Source organism: Panicum hallii, chromosome 6 (genome assembly GCF_002211085.1).
Source record: "Panicum hallii strain FIL2 chromosome 6, PHallii_v3.1, whole genome shotgun sequence".
Classification (NCBI taxonomy): Eukaryota; Viridiplantae; Streptophyta; class Magnoliopsida; order Poales; family Poaceae; genus Panicum; species Panicum hallii.
In genome coordinates, this window is record NC_038047.1 from 6,889,169 (window position 1) to 6,904,716 (window position 15,548).

Below are 15,548 nucleotides of genomic sequence, written 5' to 3' on the forward strand. Positions count from 1 at the left end.
GTCGTGGTCACACAAGAAATAGTTGTACGAGTTGTTGAAGTAGTTGGAAGTAGTCTTACGAGTTGTTGAAGTAGTTGGAAGTAGTCATACGGGTTTTCGAAGTAGTCGGAATTAGTCGTATGAGTTGTTGAAGTAGTCGATCGAGCTTCATAAAGTAATCAATCGAAGCACCGAGTAGTCGTACTTGTTGAGGAAGCGGTGGTAAGCAGACGACGAAGAGGTACGGACGATGATGTCGATGAAGACGCTACATCCCATACCATCACCTCATCCTGATACTTCTTTGTTGCAATAGTTAAAACACAGCCGCAGCACATTTCATGACTGTTCAGTGGCAACCACCGTGCTCGTTGGAAAAATAGAAAGACCATCACAACGAAAGCCAATGTCAACCACGGTTTCCTCGCCGTCCGATCATCAATTGGAAGTCAACCTCCAGCTCGATCACCGTTCCTTTGATCTCATTTCAGCCCCCGTTTACTTCAGCTCACGTGCTCTTCTAATCCCACAGCTCTTGTATAAGCCGGCATATGATCGCGTCTTGGAAACAACCCGGCACACAGCAGCGACAAGCAAGCGGTTGCTGGGCTTCCGGTCTCCGCGCCATGGGCACCGCGCACGTCTTCCTCTGCCTCGCCGTCGTGCTTGCTGCTGCGGCGGCGGTCGCTCAAGCCCAGCACTCGCAGTGCCTCAGCAACCCGCCGGACCTGTCTCTGACCGGCGGCGAGGCCGGCGAGGTCTTCAGCGATCTACCAGGGGGGTTCAGAGCCTACGTCACGGGCCCGGCCAAGTCCCGCCGCGCCGTCGTCCTCGCCTCCGACGTCTTCGGTTCGTGCATCGATCACATCACGTTACATTCGTAGACTTTGGGTTTTCCTTTTGACAGCAAACGTATCTCCTGTTTCTTTTTGACGGATTTCTACAGGGTTCGAGGCGCCAATACTCAGGTACACTGACACATATCATCTTCACTTCGTTTCCTGGGTTTGAACCTTTGAAGTTCCTTCATGTTCATGTTCCTTTTACTATTATATCCTTCGCTTTGCTTTAATTTTCTGCATCAAAACCATCAGAAAATTCTTGCTAAAATAGTAGTACACTTGAATAATTTGAGGGATTAAGTTGGGCAATAGGTGAGGAACTTCATAAGAAGACCACACCCAGGCAAAATACAGCGGCTCAAAAATTCTTTGTTGTAGACCTCGAAAAAGAAAAAGGAAAGAAAGAAGAGGGCTCTGTTCTTGGTCAACAGGAGCGTCTCCGTTTTTAAGGGACCTCGAGCAAACAACCCAGCCCCAACATGCATTTGATCTTGCTTGGTAACTTGTTTATAGAACGGGCGGTCGTAGACTTCGTAAAGTAGAGACATTATAAATGCAGTTTCACCACTTAATTTATAAATGTTATACAGAGAGTTTTAGAGACGTCGTCATGGTTCTGATGTGCAAAGAGTCTGTACTCTGTACCATCCAGCAGTGCAGCTTACTTTCTATAAAAATCAAAAGGTGAGGGAATTTTATTGGTGGGTCCCAACTTCAAATAAACAGTGGAACTGACCAATAAATTAGTCAAATTTCATTTGAGCAAATTTGAGCTTAAATCTTTAGTACTTTCATCAGTTTATTGACAAATGAATTTCTCACCAAAATGGAAGAAAGTTTGATTTAGAACATCCAATTTGTGCTTCTAACTTAACATTTCCACGGTGCTTAACATGATTCTATTTTCAAGTAAACTAACCATGTTTTGGGAAAGAAAATGCCTTCTGTTTCTATATGGGATAAACTAACTGCATTTTGTTTTCCAATGTAAGAAACAATATTATCCGTAACTATTCCACTCCATGATTTAGTTCGAAGCTAATTAGTACCAGATGATGTTTAATAATGCAGAAAGATAGCAGATAAAGTTGGTGAGGCTGGATACTTCGTCTTGGTCCCAGATTTCTTCAATGGAGATTTTTACGACACAAGTAAAAACATTTCAGAGTGGATCAAGTCTCACTCCCCGGTGTGTTCCATTTACTTGTCAAAACTAATTTCCATGTCCCTTTCAATTTTCATCTTATGATCACCAGAATAATGAGAATTAATGGTTAACAATATTGTCTTATGGCACATTGCATCATGAGCTGAAAACAAATTGCCCGATCAATCTGACAGGTAAAAGCTGCCGAAGACGCGAAGCCACTCTTTGCTGCTTTAAGAAAGGAAAGAAAGTCCATTGCTGTTGGAGGTTATTGCTGGGGTGGTGAGTGAAGTACATCAAGATATCAAATACTATTAATCGGCAAGCTTAGCCCCATTGAAGTTTAGTTTTCAATTTTTTTTCAGGCAACTCATAGAACACATACAAGTTATTACAGTATTGCTGCTTTTTAACAGGAAAATTTGGTGCCGAGATGGCAAAAACTGACGATATAGATGTAGTTTGCCTTTCTCATCCTTCAACAGTGACTGCTGATGATATGAAAGGTTTTCCCTTCCTCTTTTTTTTTTCTGTGAAACTAGTCTTGTGCTATTGAAATCCTTTAATTTGCTAAACTAAGCTCGTTAAAAACTCAGAGGTCAAATGCCCAATTGAGATCCTTGGAGCTCAGAATGACACATCGACGCCACCAAAACTAGTGTACCAGTTTGTGGATGTCTTGCGTCAAAGGACAGCGGTGAGTTCATATAGTGACATCATCAACACCGGATACCAATTACATTAAGGATTTCTACGACATTGTTTCTTGCAGATTCCTTACTTCGCCAAGATTTTTCCGGGAGTTGCACATGGATTTGCTTGCAGATATAATACAACCGACCCTTTTGCCGTTAGAACTGCAGAAGAAGCTCTTGTTTACATGCTTGACTGGTTCAACAAATACTTGAAGTGAAGACTACGGAACATTCCTGTCCAAGGTTGTTCAGGTTGATTTAAAAAGAATAATATTTCTTGGCAATCGCATTGTAAACTTGCAGACATGCCATTGGATGAATATTGGATATGTTTTATTGGTGTGAATCCATGATGTACTATTGGTCTTTTTTTTTACCTAGAGACCATGGTAATTTATTATCTGGAATCTATTTGCTTAATGGAAGCATTTTTCATATATAAATCAATAAATAAACTAAGGAAGCATTGATAATATTTTTAAAAATTTACTCGCGAGATGAACGGAGGACCAATGTTAATTTTATTTGGACAAAGAATGGAATGGACACACTAGCTAGGAGTCCTGAAAGACATGTTTTCCAGTAGTTAAAAAAACGCCACGACGACAATGAAGCTGTAGCCATAATCCGGCAGGTACATCTCGCATCATCAGCATGTTTCCTAGGCATGCCACCCCAAGCCGCTGGCCTTCGCTATATCCAGAGGCGTAGCTGGGCCAGCCCAACGCCTAAGGCCACTCCATGGGCCGACTATGCAGGCTAGATTGGACCTTCGTGCTACAGTACATTACAGCGTGACGACTAGGGCCGTGGCCTAGCTGGCCATAGCCTTTCCTCCGCCAATTGCTACACCATTCGACCTGGACATGTAAGTGTGGCAAATTATGACGCACATATAATATGGATGCAGTTGACAGTGCTGCTCACACTACAGGATCAACAGGAAAGGCCTTGTTTTACCATACATCAATTTAAATAAAGGGAAAGTAACACTACACGAAAACATCGAATTTCCGACGGCAAAACCGTCGGAAGTTACGGCTAAACCACAACTTCCGACGGTTTAGCGCTAAGCCGTCGGAAGTTTCGTCGTCGGGCCAAATTCGTTGGAAATTTTCAACTTCCGACGGCTTGACACCAAAACCGTCAGAAGTATATTAACTTCCGACGGCCAAGTACAACCGTTGGAAGTTAGCCGCGCAGACGTCGACTGACGGCCGTCTCTTAACTTCCGACGGTTTCCCTGGTCGTCGAAAGTTAAGCCCAAACTTCCGACGGCCGCCCAATAACCGTCGGAAGTTAAGTTTCCCAGGCTACCAGCCCCAATTGAAACCCCAAAACCAACGACAAATATTATATATAATCAAATTTCATCCACAATTATAATTCACAATCAGAAATTGCACGCAAGTACACAATTCATATATCCACATACATAAACTTCACAGGTTCATAATCAAAGTTCACAAACTTTATACAACTATCATATCGAACAAATTCATACAACAATAATGTTTCACTTAAGTTTGGCCACCTCCATCCCCTGGTTGAATTGATCCGCCACTTCCAATGAATTGATCCGCCCAATTCGATGTTGGATCAACGTGTGAGTCTCCGGTGCCGCTAAGTTAGGTGGTGGGTGTGAAAAGGCTATAAAAGATAAATGGACAAGATTAGTTTGAAAGATAACTAATTGGATAACATTTATTTAGAGTGACCATATTTTGCAATGACTATGAACTAACATTTGAATTCTTGACTATCATACCTGAGGAGAAGCTGATGGCCAACCGGCCTGTGCAAAAGGTGGAGGTACTAGTGGTGGCACTTGTATATTCTGTTGGGTCGCTATTTGCTGAAAGATCAAATTTGTCAGTAAGAATGTAACTTAACCTAAGTTGTAACAATTAAGATTTACCTGCAGTATTGCATTCTGTTGTGCAAGTTGATCTTGGAACCACTGCTGCTGTTGCTCCTGTTGTCTTACTTTTTCACGCAGCCTTACAACCTCCGGGCTGTCGTCGCCACTACTTGTGCTACGACTTGCTGACCGCGACAATCCCGCTCTTTGACATGACGGCACCTGACTCGAGTCAATGACTTTGTCGAATAATGGATACCTACAAATATTGACCAAATATAGCAAATTCAAAATATGTATTTTTGCTTAAATTATAAAATTAGATTGAAATTTAAAGAAATCTAACCGGCCATGAGGTTTTCCACCACCACTACTGTAAACGGCCTCAGGATCAATAGGCGTGTTTCTCCAGTCATAACCCTCTCCATGTCGAGCAATCATTTGGTCACCATATGCCGCCTTCAAAGAACAAAATCACACAATTACATAAGATTGTTTCATGACAACTTGATAGTTCTAATTTTGTAAATTTAGATATACCAGACGCTCTGTAGCCGCCTAAGAGCATAACTGATCCGGATTTGTAGGATCACGTCCTCTATGACCTTCGAGGTAGACCTGAATATCACTCGGCGCTACACCTGTGCGAACTTCCTATATATACAATAAAAAATTAAAGAAGCATGCATTGATAAATGAAATTAATAGAATTCATTTCAAAGAGTTCACTTACAATGCGTTTGGCCAATCGAAAGTGCCCATCACCTCCGTAGGTGTGATAGGACTCAGTTCCACGATTTCCTCTATTTCTCTAGGAAATGCTTTTGAACTCATCTGTGGTCCAATAGTGACATAAGGCATGATAAGCCTCCTCACGTATGGCCATCCATGAATCATTTCCTGCACAATAATATTTCGTTTCAAGGTAACAAACTGAATCATACTAATTGCACTATTAACAGTTTACCTCGCGGTATTGCTCCTTAGTCAAGTAATATTTTCCAGCATCCCGTTTCTTCTCCAATCTTCTCCCTTGAGTCCGTTCCAGATAAGAAGCAACAACCTGAATTCTGGCATAAGAAATCATATCTCTAACCACAATGTGTGCGCTATGGTGGAACACACGTCTGGCATGATCATCATAAGCTCCCTCCTCAGGCAACTTGTAATATTTCTGCAAAAAATTTACACAATCAGTAGCCATCGTATGTAGAAAATTAAATCAGTACATAAGAGAATCATACCCAAAACTCAGACCAAACTGCCTTTTGGGTATTGCCGAACGTTACATTGACACCATATCTATAATGATTCCAAGATGTAGCAGGGATCCTTTCACCAGATAGAAGTTCTACCATTCCAGGCCAAAGCATACGGCATATGTTACCTAAAATTTTGTTCACCTGTCTTAAATGTCCAACACCTGGGAAATTAGGCTCAAACCAAGACCTACAAGTATATAAAATAATTAGAATCAATTTGGAATAAGGATTATGTACCAAAACATAGAAAAAACATACTAACCCATCTCCATTCGGTGTGATCACGCACTTTTCTTCTTCTCGTGGAGGTTTAGGCGGCTGAATCCAACCAATCTTCGATCGCCGCCTATGTGTCCGACCCTGCCCTCCAGATCCTCCAGCTTCTAACCCTCCAGCCCCAGCCCCAGCCTCTCCAGCTCCTGCCCCTTCATCACCAGCTACTGTCCCCGCATCACCAGCACTAGTCTCTCCAGCTCTTGACCCTCCAACTCTTGACCCTTGACCTGCCGACCCTCCACCTGCAGATCCTTCAGACCATCTATCCCAACCACCTAAGTCATTCTCCCGGCCCGCCTCGTCTGACTCCTTGCTACTTGTCTCCTCGTCCGTCTCCTCTTCACCCTACAAAATACATAAAATATTTCAGTAATTATATTGAATCTCAAAATTAGTATAAACATATGAACATTACATATATACCTCATCTCTCTGGAACGCAATCTGCCCCTACATCTCTGGAGTTAAGTGTTACAGCAATTGTCTACGCCTTGAAGCTCTCACAGAAGTGCCCGCAAACAGATCGTCATCTTGTCTCTTTGATAGCTTAGTGCTTTTCACGAAACTCTTTGCTAGGTTTTTTAGCCTTTTTGACATCCTGTTAAAAAAAGAAGTTAGTACATCAATACAAGTATAATTAATAGTACATATAAAATAAAGGAAACATAAGGTATTTACTTATCAATCATATTCAAAATTAGGACCAAGTTGTTTTGTACGCTTCGAAGGATGCCAAGTAACTTTTTTCTTCCTTGGCACTCATTTTCTTTTTGGAGGAACTACTACATCATTTTGATCTCCCACTAATGCATCTGACAACAACTCTGTATCTATGTTGAAAGAGCTCGGGAGTTCATCTTCTTGATAAATTTCTTCAAACCCTTCTTGCAAATTACTTTGATAATACACCTGATCGTCGGCGATGTGTATCCGTTCACGAGGATTGACCTTGTACACTACCCACCAGTCTTTCAGATCCCTGCATGGGTATGACATATAATACACGTGATCGACTTGGTGAGCGAGCACAAATTCGTTGCACGCACGTGTTCTGTTCTCATGTCGTACTTCTACCATACCGAATTGATTTTCTCGAGTGCCGTGATAGGGATCAAACCAATCACATTGGAAGAACACTACTTGAAGATTGTTCGGTCCCGTGAAGTCGTAAATGAGTATGTCCTTAACAATTCCATAATAATTAATCCTCCTTTCTCGATCATCCTTGTCGTACAAACAACTCCACTATTTGTTGTGGCTACTAAAGGATGAGTAGATTCAAATTTTGTCAAATGAAACCGAAACCCATTGATATCATACCGACCATAGCTTCTAACAGTTACTATACCAAGCGACATCTGACATAAATCCTTGTGTATGTGGGGCATTCTGTCGCACTGTGAATTATATGACTCAATTAGATATTTGAAACATAGTAAGAAAATATCACAGAAAATTATAAATTCTTACATAATCCCGGAACCAATTAAGAAAATTTGGCTTCCCATCTCTACCATATCGAAGCATGTTATCATATTGCTTAGAAGAAAATTTACGCCTAGATGACCAAGTTTGCAATTCAAATTCCCTGTTTGTCAAGTAAACGGATGAGATATGGGCCACGATAACTAACAACATAAATTAGGTAAAAAATTAATCTTACTTGAAATATGGAGCCATCTCATCAATATTAGCATACATGTAGAGCAAAGCAGACAAATTTTGCTCACGATCAGGGTCACATCTTGTAGAGGCTCCAATGGTCTTTTCCTTGCACTCGAAAATTGAAAGATCACTGCATCGAACTTCTTCATCTATATGGTAACGCAACTTAGGCGCATTCACATTGTGTTCCTCTGCAAAGTATACACTTGTGAAGGATGATATCTCTTTGTACTTAAATTCTTCCGCAATGCATCCTTCAACTCTTCCTTTATTGCCAACCATTGCACTAAGCTTTTTTAACGCTCTTTCAATATGATACATCCACCTATATTGCACCGGACCAGCTATCTTAGCTTCATATGGAAGGTGGACAAGTAGATGTTGCATTGGATTGAAAAAGCCTGGAGGAAAAACTTTTTCCAACTTGCATAAAAGTATTGGTAACTCTTTCTACAACTTCTCCATCATCTCTTTCTTGATTTCTTTAGCACAAAGTTGCCGATAGAAGTAGCTTAGCTCAGCCAACACTTTCCACACATCATCATGTACAAATCCGCGAAACATAACATGAAGAAGTCTCTCCATAATTATATGGTAATCATGACTCCTCAACCCATTTATTTTTCCTATCTTCAAATTCACAGCCCTCCTAAAACCTGCCGCATAACCATCGGGGAACTTCAAATTCTTCAACCACTTCATTACCTCTTTTTTCTGTTTAGATTTCAGACAAAAAGCAGCCCGTGGCTTACCACCACTTTCAGTCAACTCTAGGGACGGTCGATTACAAATATGTGCCAAGTCCTTTCTGGCCTTTACAGTGTCTTTCGTTCTATCAGTGAATTCCATGCACGTACTTATAATGCTTTCACCAACATTACGTTCCTAGTGCATCAAATCGATATTGTGCATTAGAATCAGTGCTTTGACATAAGGAAGGTCCCATAATCCACATATATGAGTCCAGTTGTGCTCAATTCCAAAACCAACATATCCATTTCCATCTGTATTCATCTTTTAATCTTTCAACATAGCTAGAATCTCTGTCCCACTCATACGCTTCGGTGGCCCCTTCGTGACAATAGTATCCTTCCTAAAAACGTTCCTCTTAAATCTGAATGAATGATTCTCTGGCAAAAAGCGTCTGTGGCAATCAAAGTAACATATCTTACCACCGAACTCAAGGCGGAAACAATCTGTATCTTTACCACAGATCAGACAAGTTAAAAGTCCATGACAACTCCAGCCAGCAAATATACCATATGCCATGAAATCATGGATCGACCATAGAAATGCAGCTCGAAGGGTAAATCATTGTTTCTTGTAACAGTCATATGCCTCAACACCTTTCCACAACTTATCTAGATCATCGATTAAAGGTTGCATCATCACATGAAGTCGTGTTCCAGGATGTTCCGGACCAGGAATTACAAGACACAAGAACATAAAATCATATTTCATGCAAAGATGTGGTGGAAGGTTGTACGGAATAGCAAATACCGGCCAACAAGAATATGATGATGCAGTCATATTGAAAGGTGAGAAACCATCTGTCGGCAAACCAAGCCGAACATTTCTCGCATCACTAGCAAAATTTGGATCAAAATCATCTAAAGCTTTCCATGCATCAGTATCAGACGGGTGCACCATCAACTCTGGATTTGCACGCACCCTCTCTTTGTGCCATCTCATGTGCTTAGCAGTATTCTTTGATAAAAATAACCGCTTCAACCGAGGCATAAGAGGCATGTAGCGAAGTTGCTTTTGTGCTATCTCTGTAGTCACCTTTTCACCTTCTTCATTTACAACCTCCACGAACCTTGATTCTTAACACTTTCGACACTTCTTCAAATCTATATCATTTTTCCAAAAAAGCATACAGTTATTTGGACAAACATCAATCTTTTTATAGTCCATACCAAGCCCATACAACAATTTCCTTGACTGGTACACATCTTTAGGCATCTTGTGATTTGCCGGAAGTATATCACCAATCAAATTCAAGATCATATTGTAACAATTCTGAGATAATGTGAATTTGGACTTAATAGCCATGAGTCGAGTCACGATACCAAGGATAGTCACTTTTGTGTGCTCGTGCAACGGCTCTTCTGAAGCTTTAAGGAGCTCGAAAATTTTTTTCACCTCCGACGTTGGTGGATCCTCAGACTCGGATGGGAGCTCCATATCTTCCCCTAGATCATGAAGCATCTCATCCATTCTATCATACTCTCCATTATCATTGCTTAGAACTTGTGGTGATGTCGCCACTTCTAATGGTATTGGGACTTCTGGTGCATTCTGAGGAGGTAAAGCTTCACCGTGATACACCCACACCTCATAGTTAGGCATGAAACCATACTTTATCACATGTGAGGATAAAACTTTCCTAGTCTGACAATGGCAAATACGACAACGGCTACATGGGCATCTCACATCATTTCCATTCTTTGACATAGCAAAAGCACGCTTAACAAATTCCTCCGTATTAGCTATCCATTTATCTGACAAATTAGGCCAACCTTCGTACATCCATCGTTGATCCTCACCCATACTTTAAGTTAAACAATTGCAAAGTTAGAATATAGTTATCTTGATTAACTATTTAATATGATAAACTAGTGTTTAATCACTATAATACGCATATCAAATACAATATTTTATTTAACTTCCGACGGTGCTGCACTAACCTGGGCGGCGGGGGTTCGGGCGGCGGCGGGGCCAAGTGGCGGGAGGCCGGGGCGGCGGCGGGGACGGGCGGCAGCGCGGCCAGAGGGCGGCGGCGCAGCGGCAGGCCCGAGCGGTGCGGCCGGGCGGCGGCGGGGATGCGCGGCGGCGCGGCTAGGGGGCGGAGGCGGCGGCGCGGCCAGGGGGTGGCGGCGCGGCGGGCGGCGCGAGCTGGGGCCGGCGCATCGGGAGATGGGGAAAAGAAGAAACGGAATTTGTGAAAACGCGAGCCCGGCCGGGCGGTAACGGCGGCCCGCTCAACTTCCGACGGCCTGCCCTAGGCCGTCTAAAGTTACTTAACTTCTGACGGCTCTGTCTGCGGCCGTCGTTATTTAAGTAACTTCCGACAGCTCTATCCGCGGCCGTCGGAAGTTAAATAACTTCCGTCGGCTCTCTCCTCAGCCGTCGGAAGTGAATTATCTTCCGACGGGACCGTCGAAAGTTTGTTTTAGCCGTCGGAAATTCACTGTTTTCGTGTAGTGTAAGACAAAATACAAAGTTAGGACGCCTAAATAAATACAGAAAACAGTGAAAACAAAACACATAACAAACAAAACCCGACAGAAAATTATTCGGGAGGAACAATACGTCTAGCTATTCAATTAAGGCCCGCCAAACTTTCATTTCATCGATCTTGGACGGCTTCGCTCTGTGTAGTACGAGACTAAATTCAGTGCAGAACTTCCTCTTGCAATCTTGAATTGTTGGATGGACATTATTAAAAATCCAATCATTCCTGGTAGTCCAGATGCACCAGGCCATGAGCATGATAATCTCTAACGAAATCCTAAGTCTTTTTTAATCAGTTCAAATAACTGAAACTATTTCTCACCAAGATTAGGCTCACCGCTTGACACGCTAAAAGGTTTGATGAAAAGGGATCGAGTCTCATTTTTTGATAGAAGGAAAATATTTCCACCCAAAAGCTAAAACTTTTTTCACCAAAGTCTTCTACTTATCCACCCGGTGTACCCGCCGTATGGAGCACCCTCACGCGTACAATTAAGAGAGAAAATTGATCCACGCATATTTCTTTCCCTATGCAAAAACTTGACTTTCCTTTGCACATTTAATCCTCTATGATTCACATCATGGTATGTTTGGAAGAAAAATTCCCTCACGCGCACGTTTAACGGGAGAAATTTGCTCCCTGCATATTTCTTACCTTATGCGTAAACTTGACTTTCCTTTGCACATTCAATCTTCCATAATTCGCGTCACGGTGTGTTTGGAAGGAAAATACCCGCGCTTGTAGTGTTTTTGGATCTTTGATCACTTTCCCGTTCTCCCTACCATTGGAACGTCACACGTTCCCTTGACTGTCGCCCACCGGCATTGCCTCCGTTCTCTCTGCCTCACCAAACGGTGATGTTGCCTGGTCGTCACCATGGCGCCCATTGCGCCGGAGCTTCAGCGGCAACGTTCGACATCTCGACCTGGGGCGCTCCCGTCGAGAGGCTGAAGAAGTGGCGGGTAAGCAGGTTCCTCCTGTCCTTGTCATTTTCTTTTGGAGCATTCGTTTGTTTCAGGGGAAAGATAACTGACTCGCAAACTTGTTGGTTTCTACGACGATCTGATCTGTGCGTTTCAGTTTCAGTTAGAGATTTCCGAATTTGAATTATTATATCCAGTTGTGCCCTTTCTAATTAGATTATTTTCAAAAAAATTGTCAGTTTGATAGCACATGCACAAGTTCGTGAGACCCCAAGTTCAGGGTTCAGACTTCTCCTCATTTTAGAGCGGCGGTTGACTCTGTAGACGGTTAAGTGGCTTCATCCCTGTTGATGGTTTTATCTGTTCGATACACAAGTGGATTTATCTGTTCGATGCTTTTTTCATTGTCGCGTCAGTACGATTTGGCCTATGACCAGTGGTCACCATAGAAATGTGCCACCGGCGCCCTGTTCGCTGCTAGATTTAAAGTTTACTTGAATTTATTTCCTTGTCCGCACTCTGACTTGATCCTCACCACCCATGGCGTTACACCAGAACGCCGATCAGCTTGCCCTTTCTGTCACATTGATGTTTAAAGAATGAGCTCTTTGTTAAATTTTATAGAGAGGTGAGTTATTGTTCTCCATCTGACGATTGATTCAATTATTTCTTAGATGCTTTTAGTTTGTATGGTGCAATGCACGTGTTATTCTTTTGATTGGTTGTTGTTCTCCGTCTAGCAATGGATGGCCGTCGACCATTTGGAGATATCACAAACACGTTGAATCGTCGTGAGCGGCAATTACATGAGGAGCCTGTTATCCATGATGTTGACGATGCTATTTTTTCATATCTTCTTTTAATATAGATAAATTGTTATTATTATCTTTGTGCTTCATGGTTGTGAATAAATAAGTGATCTATTTATGGTTCTTTTACAGTTGCAGGTGGTTCCACCGATCAAAGGGAAGCTAAGCGGCAAAGGGCAAAGGAGAAGTACGCAAATCTGCCGGCTGATAAAAAAGCGGAGTTGAATGCAAAGAGGCATGAAAGCTACCATCAGAAAAAAGGCTGAGAGAGAAGCTGCTCCGAATATTACAGAGAACTTCGGTATATTTTTTGTTAAACCTTACCCATCAGTGTGTGAGTCTGCTAACTCAAATGCATTTACCATATGTAGGTGCTGCGCCTGTGATTAACGAAACAAATACGTCCAATGACGTTGTTCGGCATCCGACTTCTGAGTTAGATGGGAGAACCACAGATGATTTTGATGATTCATGGTTGCATCACAATGATTCCTTTCAAATAATTCCAATGGAAGATACGAGAACTCTATACAGAGCATCTGGTATTATTAATTATCCATATTAAAGCTAGGTCATAGGCACTATCATTTCACTAACGTTCTTACACTTTTTTAAACCAGCTATTCTTCCAGAATTGTCCCTTCTCAAGCAGCGGAGGGAGAAAAATAGAGAAAGGTGGAGCAAAAGGTACCCTAATATGATAGATGATGAGAAGGCTAAGAAAAATGCCAACAAGTGAGCAACTAGAACCGTTAATTATTCTAAATAGGAGGCGTTGAGAACAAAGAAATTCTTGTGCCAGCGTTGCAGCCAACGAAGGTTATCATATTTCTTGAAGCATCATTATTTCTATTACAACATATAGGTATATTTCTTAAATTATTATATTTGTATAAATATTTGTGTGTGTAGATGGAACAGACGGTACCTCTTTCACTCCATTTTGTACTGCCACATCAGGAGTTGAGGATGAGATTACTCTGGAGGAGTTGAAATGGGAGAATGATAGGAGAAGATATCTTCAAATGGCAGATTTAGCAAAGCAGGAGAAGATATTGAAATCTAATGAATACTGGAAGCAAAAAAACATACCCAATCAAGGTACTGTACCCTATAATCATGTGTGAAAATAATTGCCATATTTGTTATGCATGGACCATAATATTTGGCCTACAATTTCAGGTGAACATATCGATACACCTATTACTGGGACCTTACAATCTGCATTGATGCAACAACCGTCTGGTCGATTAACTAGGGCGCGCACTAGAAATATTTATCGAGAAGATCAGTTTGACTCGGGTTTATGGGAACCAGATGATCTGATGTATGGAGTTGAAGGTATATTTTTTGTTTCTAACCGGCTTATGAAAATGTATTATTACATGATATTAATGATACGATTTACACTATTTATCAGAGAATGATTTAGACCAAATGAACCCAAAGGATCCTAGAACGGAGAATATGGAAGACGATGAGGCACGTGTATTTCATGTTAGAGGTTTGTTTCTTATTCGAGTAATTACCTGACTACTATTAATACTTTGTCTCTCACTAATTATCCTTTTTTTCATGCAGATTTTCAGTACGAGTATGCTATGGATCCTGATATTGGTTACAAAGGCTCGGATCCATATGATGCGGTGTATAAAGATCTTCCGAAGAAACACCATATTCTGAAGAAGGCTAAAAACTGCGAAATCAGCCATGCAAAGAGGTTCCTAGGTGAAGGGCCCGCCTTCTATTGCAGGAAAGGGAAGGTTAACATATATATTCCACGGTTACTAGCTGAACTTCGCCAATTGTTCGCAAGCCAGACTGACAAGGATGCAAAGTATTTTCGAAAGCATATCTGGTATTTTAACTTGCACTTCTCCTTCACAAGCTTTGGAGTTTCTATCGATCATCATCTTGCGTCTCCACGAGCCACTGGTGTGTATTGTTTTAAAGTACATGGTCAGATATATCATAGGTTGGATCAGCTTGTGGCTGGTGGGAGAGGGCCTCGCCATACGCAGCTATACTTTTATGACATTAATGAAACAATTGCAAATAGGGTCAAAAGGTCTCCAAAGCTTGATACTACACTCATTCGGTTGATTTTGGGAATTGTACAGGCCAACCCATATGTGCTTTTATTTAGGAGTCTTGGTTCTGTGTCTAATATTGCAGAGCACAACATCGAACTTAATACCAGTATATCCGTTGATCAAAGGAGATATAACGCACCTGGGATGGATCAAGTCACTGCTATATGGGTGGATGGTAATAACCCTTAACAGAGGTTTTCTCGTAGCATAATAATTTACAGCAATGAGAATAGACCTTACTATATCAGGGCGTACCATGGTTGCTATGACCCATTAGCCTACCCTTTATTTTTTTCCGGTGGTGAGACCGGATGGGAGGACAAAAAGATCAAATATCAGGTTCCACCTCCTTCTAAGCCGAAAAGAAAGTATACGAAGCGTAAGAAGCAAGGTTTATATCGAGTTGTATATTATTTTACAATAATTATATGCTGATGTTTGGATACTATACTAATTTTTATAATATTGCATTTACAGGTGATCCATTTCAGGTGAAGTTCAGGTGCAGCCTCTTAAGAAGGCAAAATAGCAGCATCCGGTTTATTACGATTTTAGTGGGGAACACAATGAAATGGATGAGCAAAGTGATAACGAGGATAATCCAGATGATGAGCTTGATGATATAGGTATGAATGCGCTGTGCATTTATATTAGATTATATGTAATATATTATATATATTATTATATGATAATACAACCGTGTCTCTTAATTATAGCTGGTGGAGGATCCCGATGTCATGTAAGCGCTAGAGAGTACT

At 41.5% G+C, this 15,548-nt stretch overlaps 1 protein-coding gene across 1 annotated transcript; it reads left to right on the top strand.

Moving 5' to 3' along the window:
• Window positions 1-545: 545 nt before the first annotated feature.
• LOC112897409 (endo-1,3;1,4-beta-D-glucanase-like) lies at window positions 546-3,098 on the top strand. The gene is made up of 7 exons (XM_025965700.1): window positions 546-828; window positions 926-947; window positions 1,893-2,010; window positions 2,163-2,250; window positions 2,385-2,474; window positions 2,565-2,665; window positions 2,741-3,098. The coding sequence occupies exons 1-7, from the start codon at window positions 606-608 to the stop codon at window positions 2,879-2,881; spliced, it is 783 nt and encodes a 260-aa protein (XP_025821485.1). The 5' UTR covers window positions 546-605; the 3' UTR covers window positions 2,882-3,098.
• The last annotated feature ends 12,450 nt before the right edge of the window (window positions 3,099-15,548 follow it).

Bases quoted from the DNA above. Each gene is read 5' to 3' on its own strand.
- LOC112897409 (XM_025965700.1), top strand. From the start codon at position 606: ATGGGCACCGCGCACGTCTTCCTCTGCCTCGCCGTCGTGCTTGCTGCT. The intron at 2,011-2,162 runs GTGTGTTCCATT...TCAATCTGACAG, and splicing joins GGATCAAGTCTCACTCCCCG to GTAAAAGCTGCCGAAGACGC. The intron at 2,251-2,384 runs GTGAGTGAAGTA...GCTTTTTAACAG, and splicing joins TGGAGGTTATTGCTGGGGTG to GAAAATTTGGTGCCGAGATG.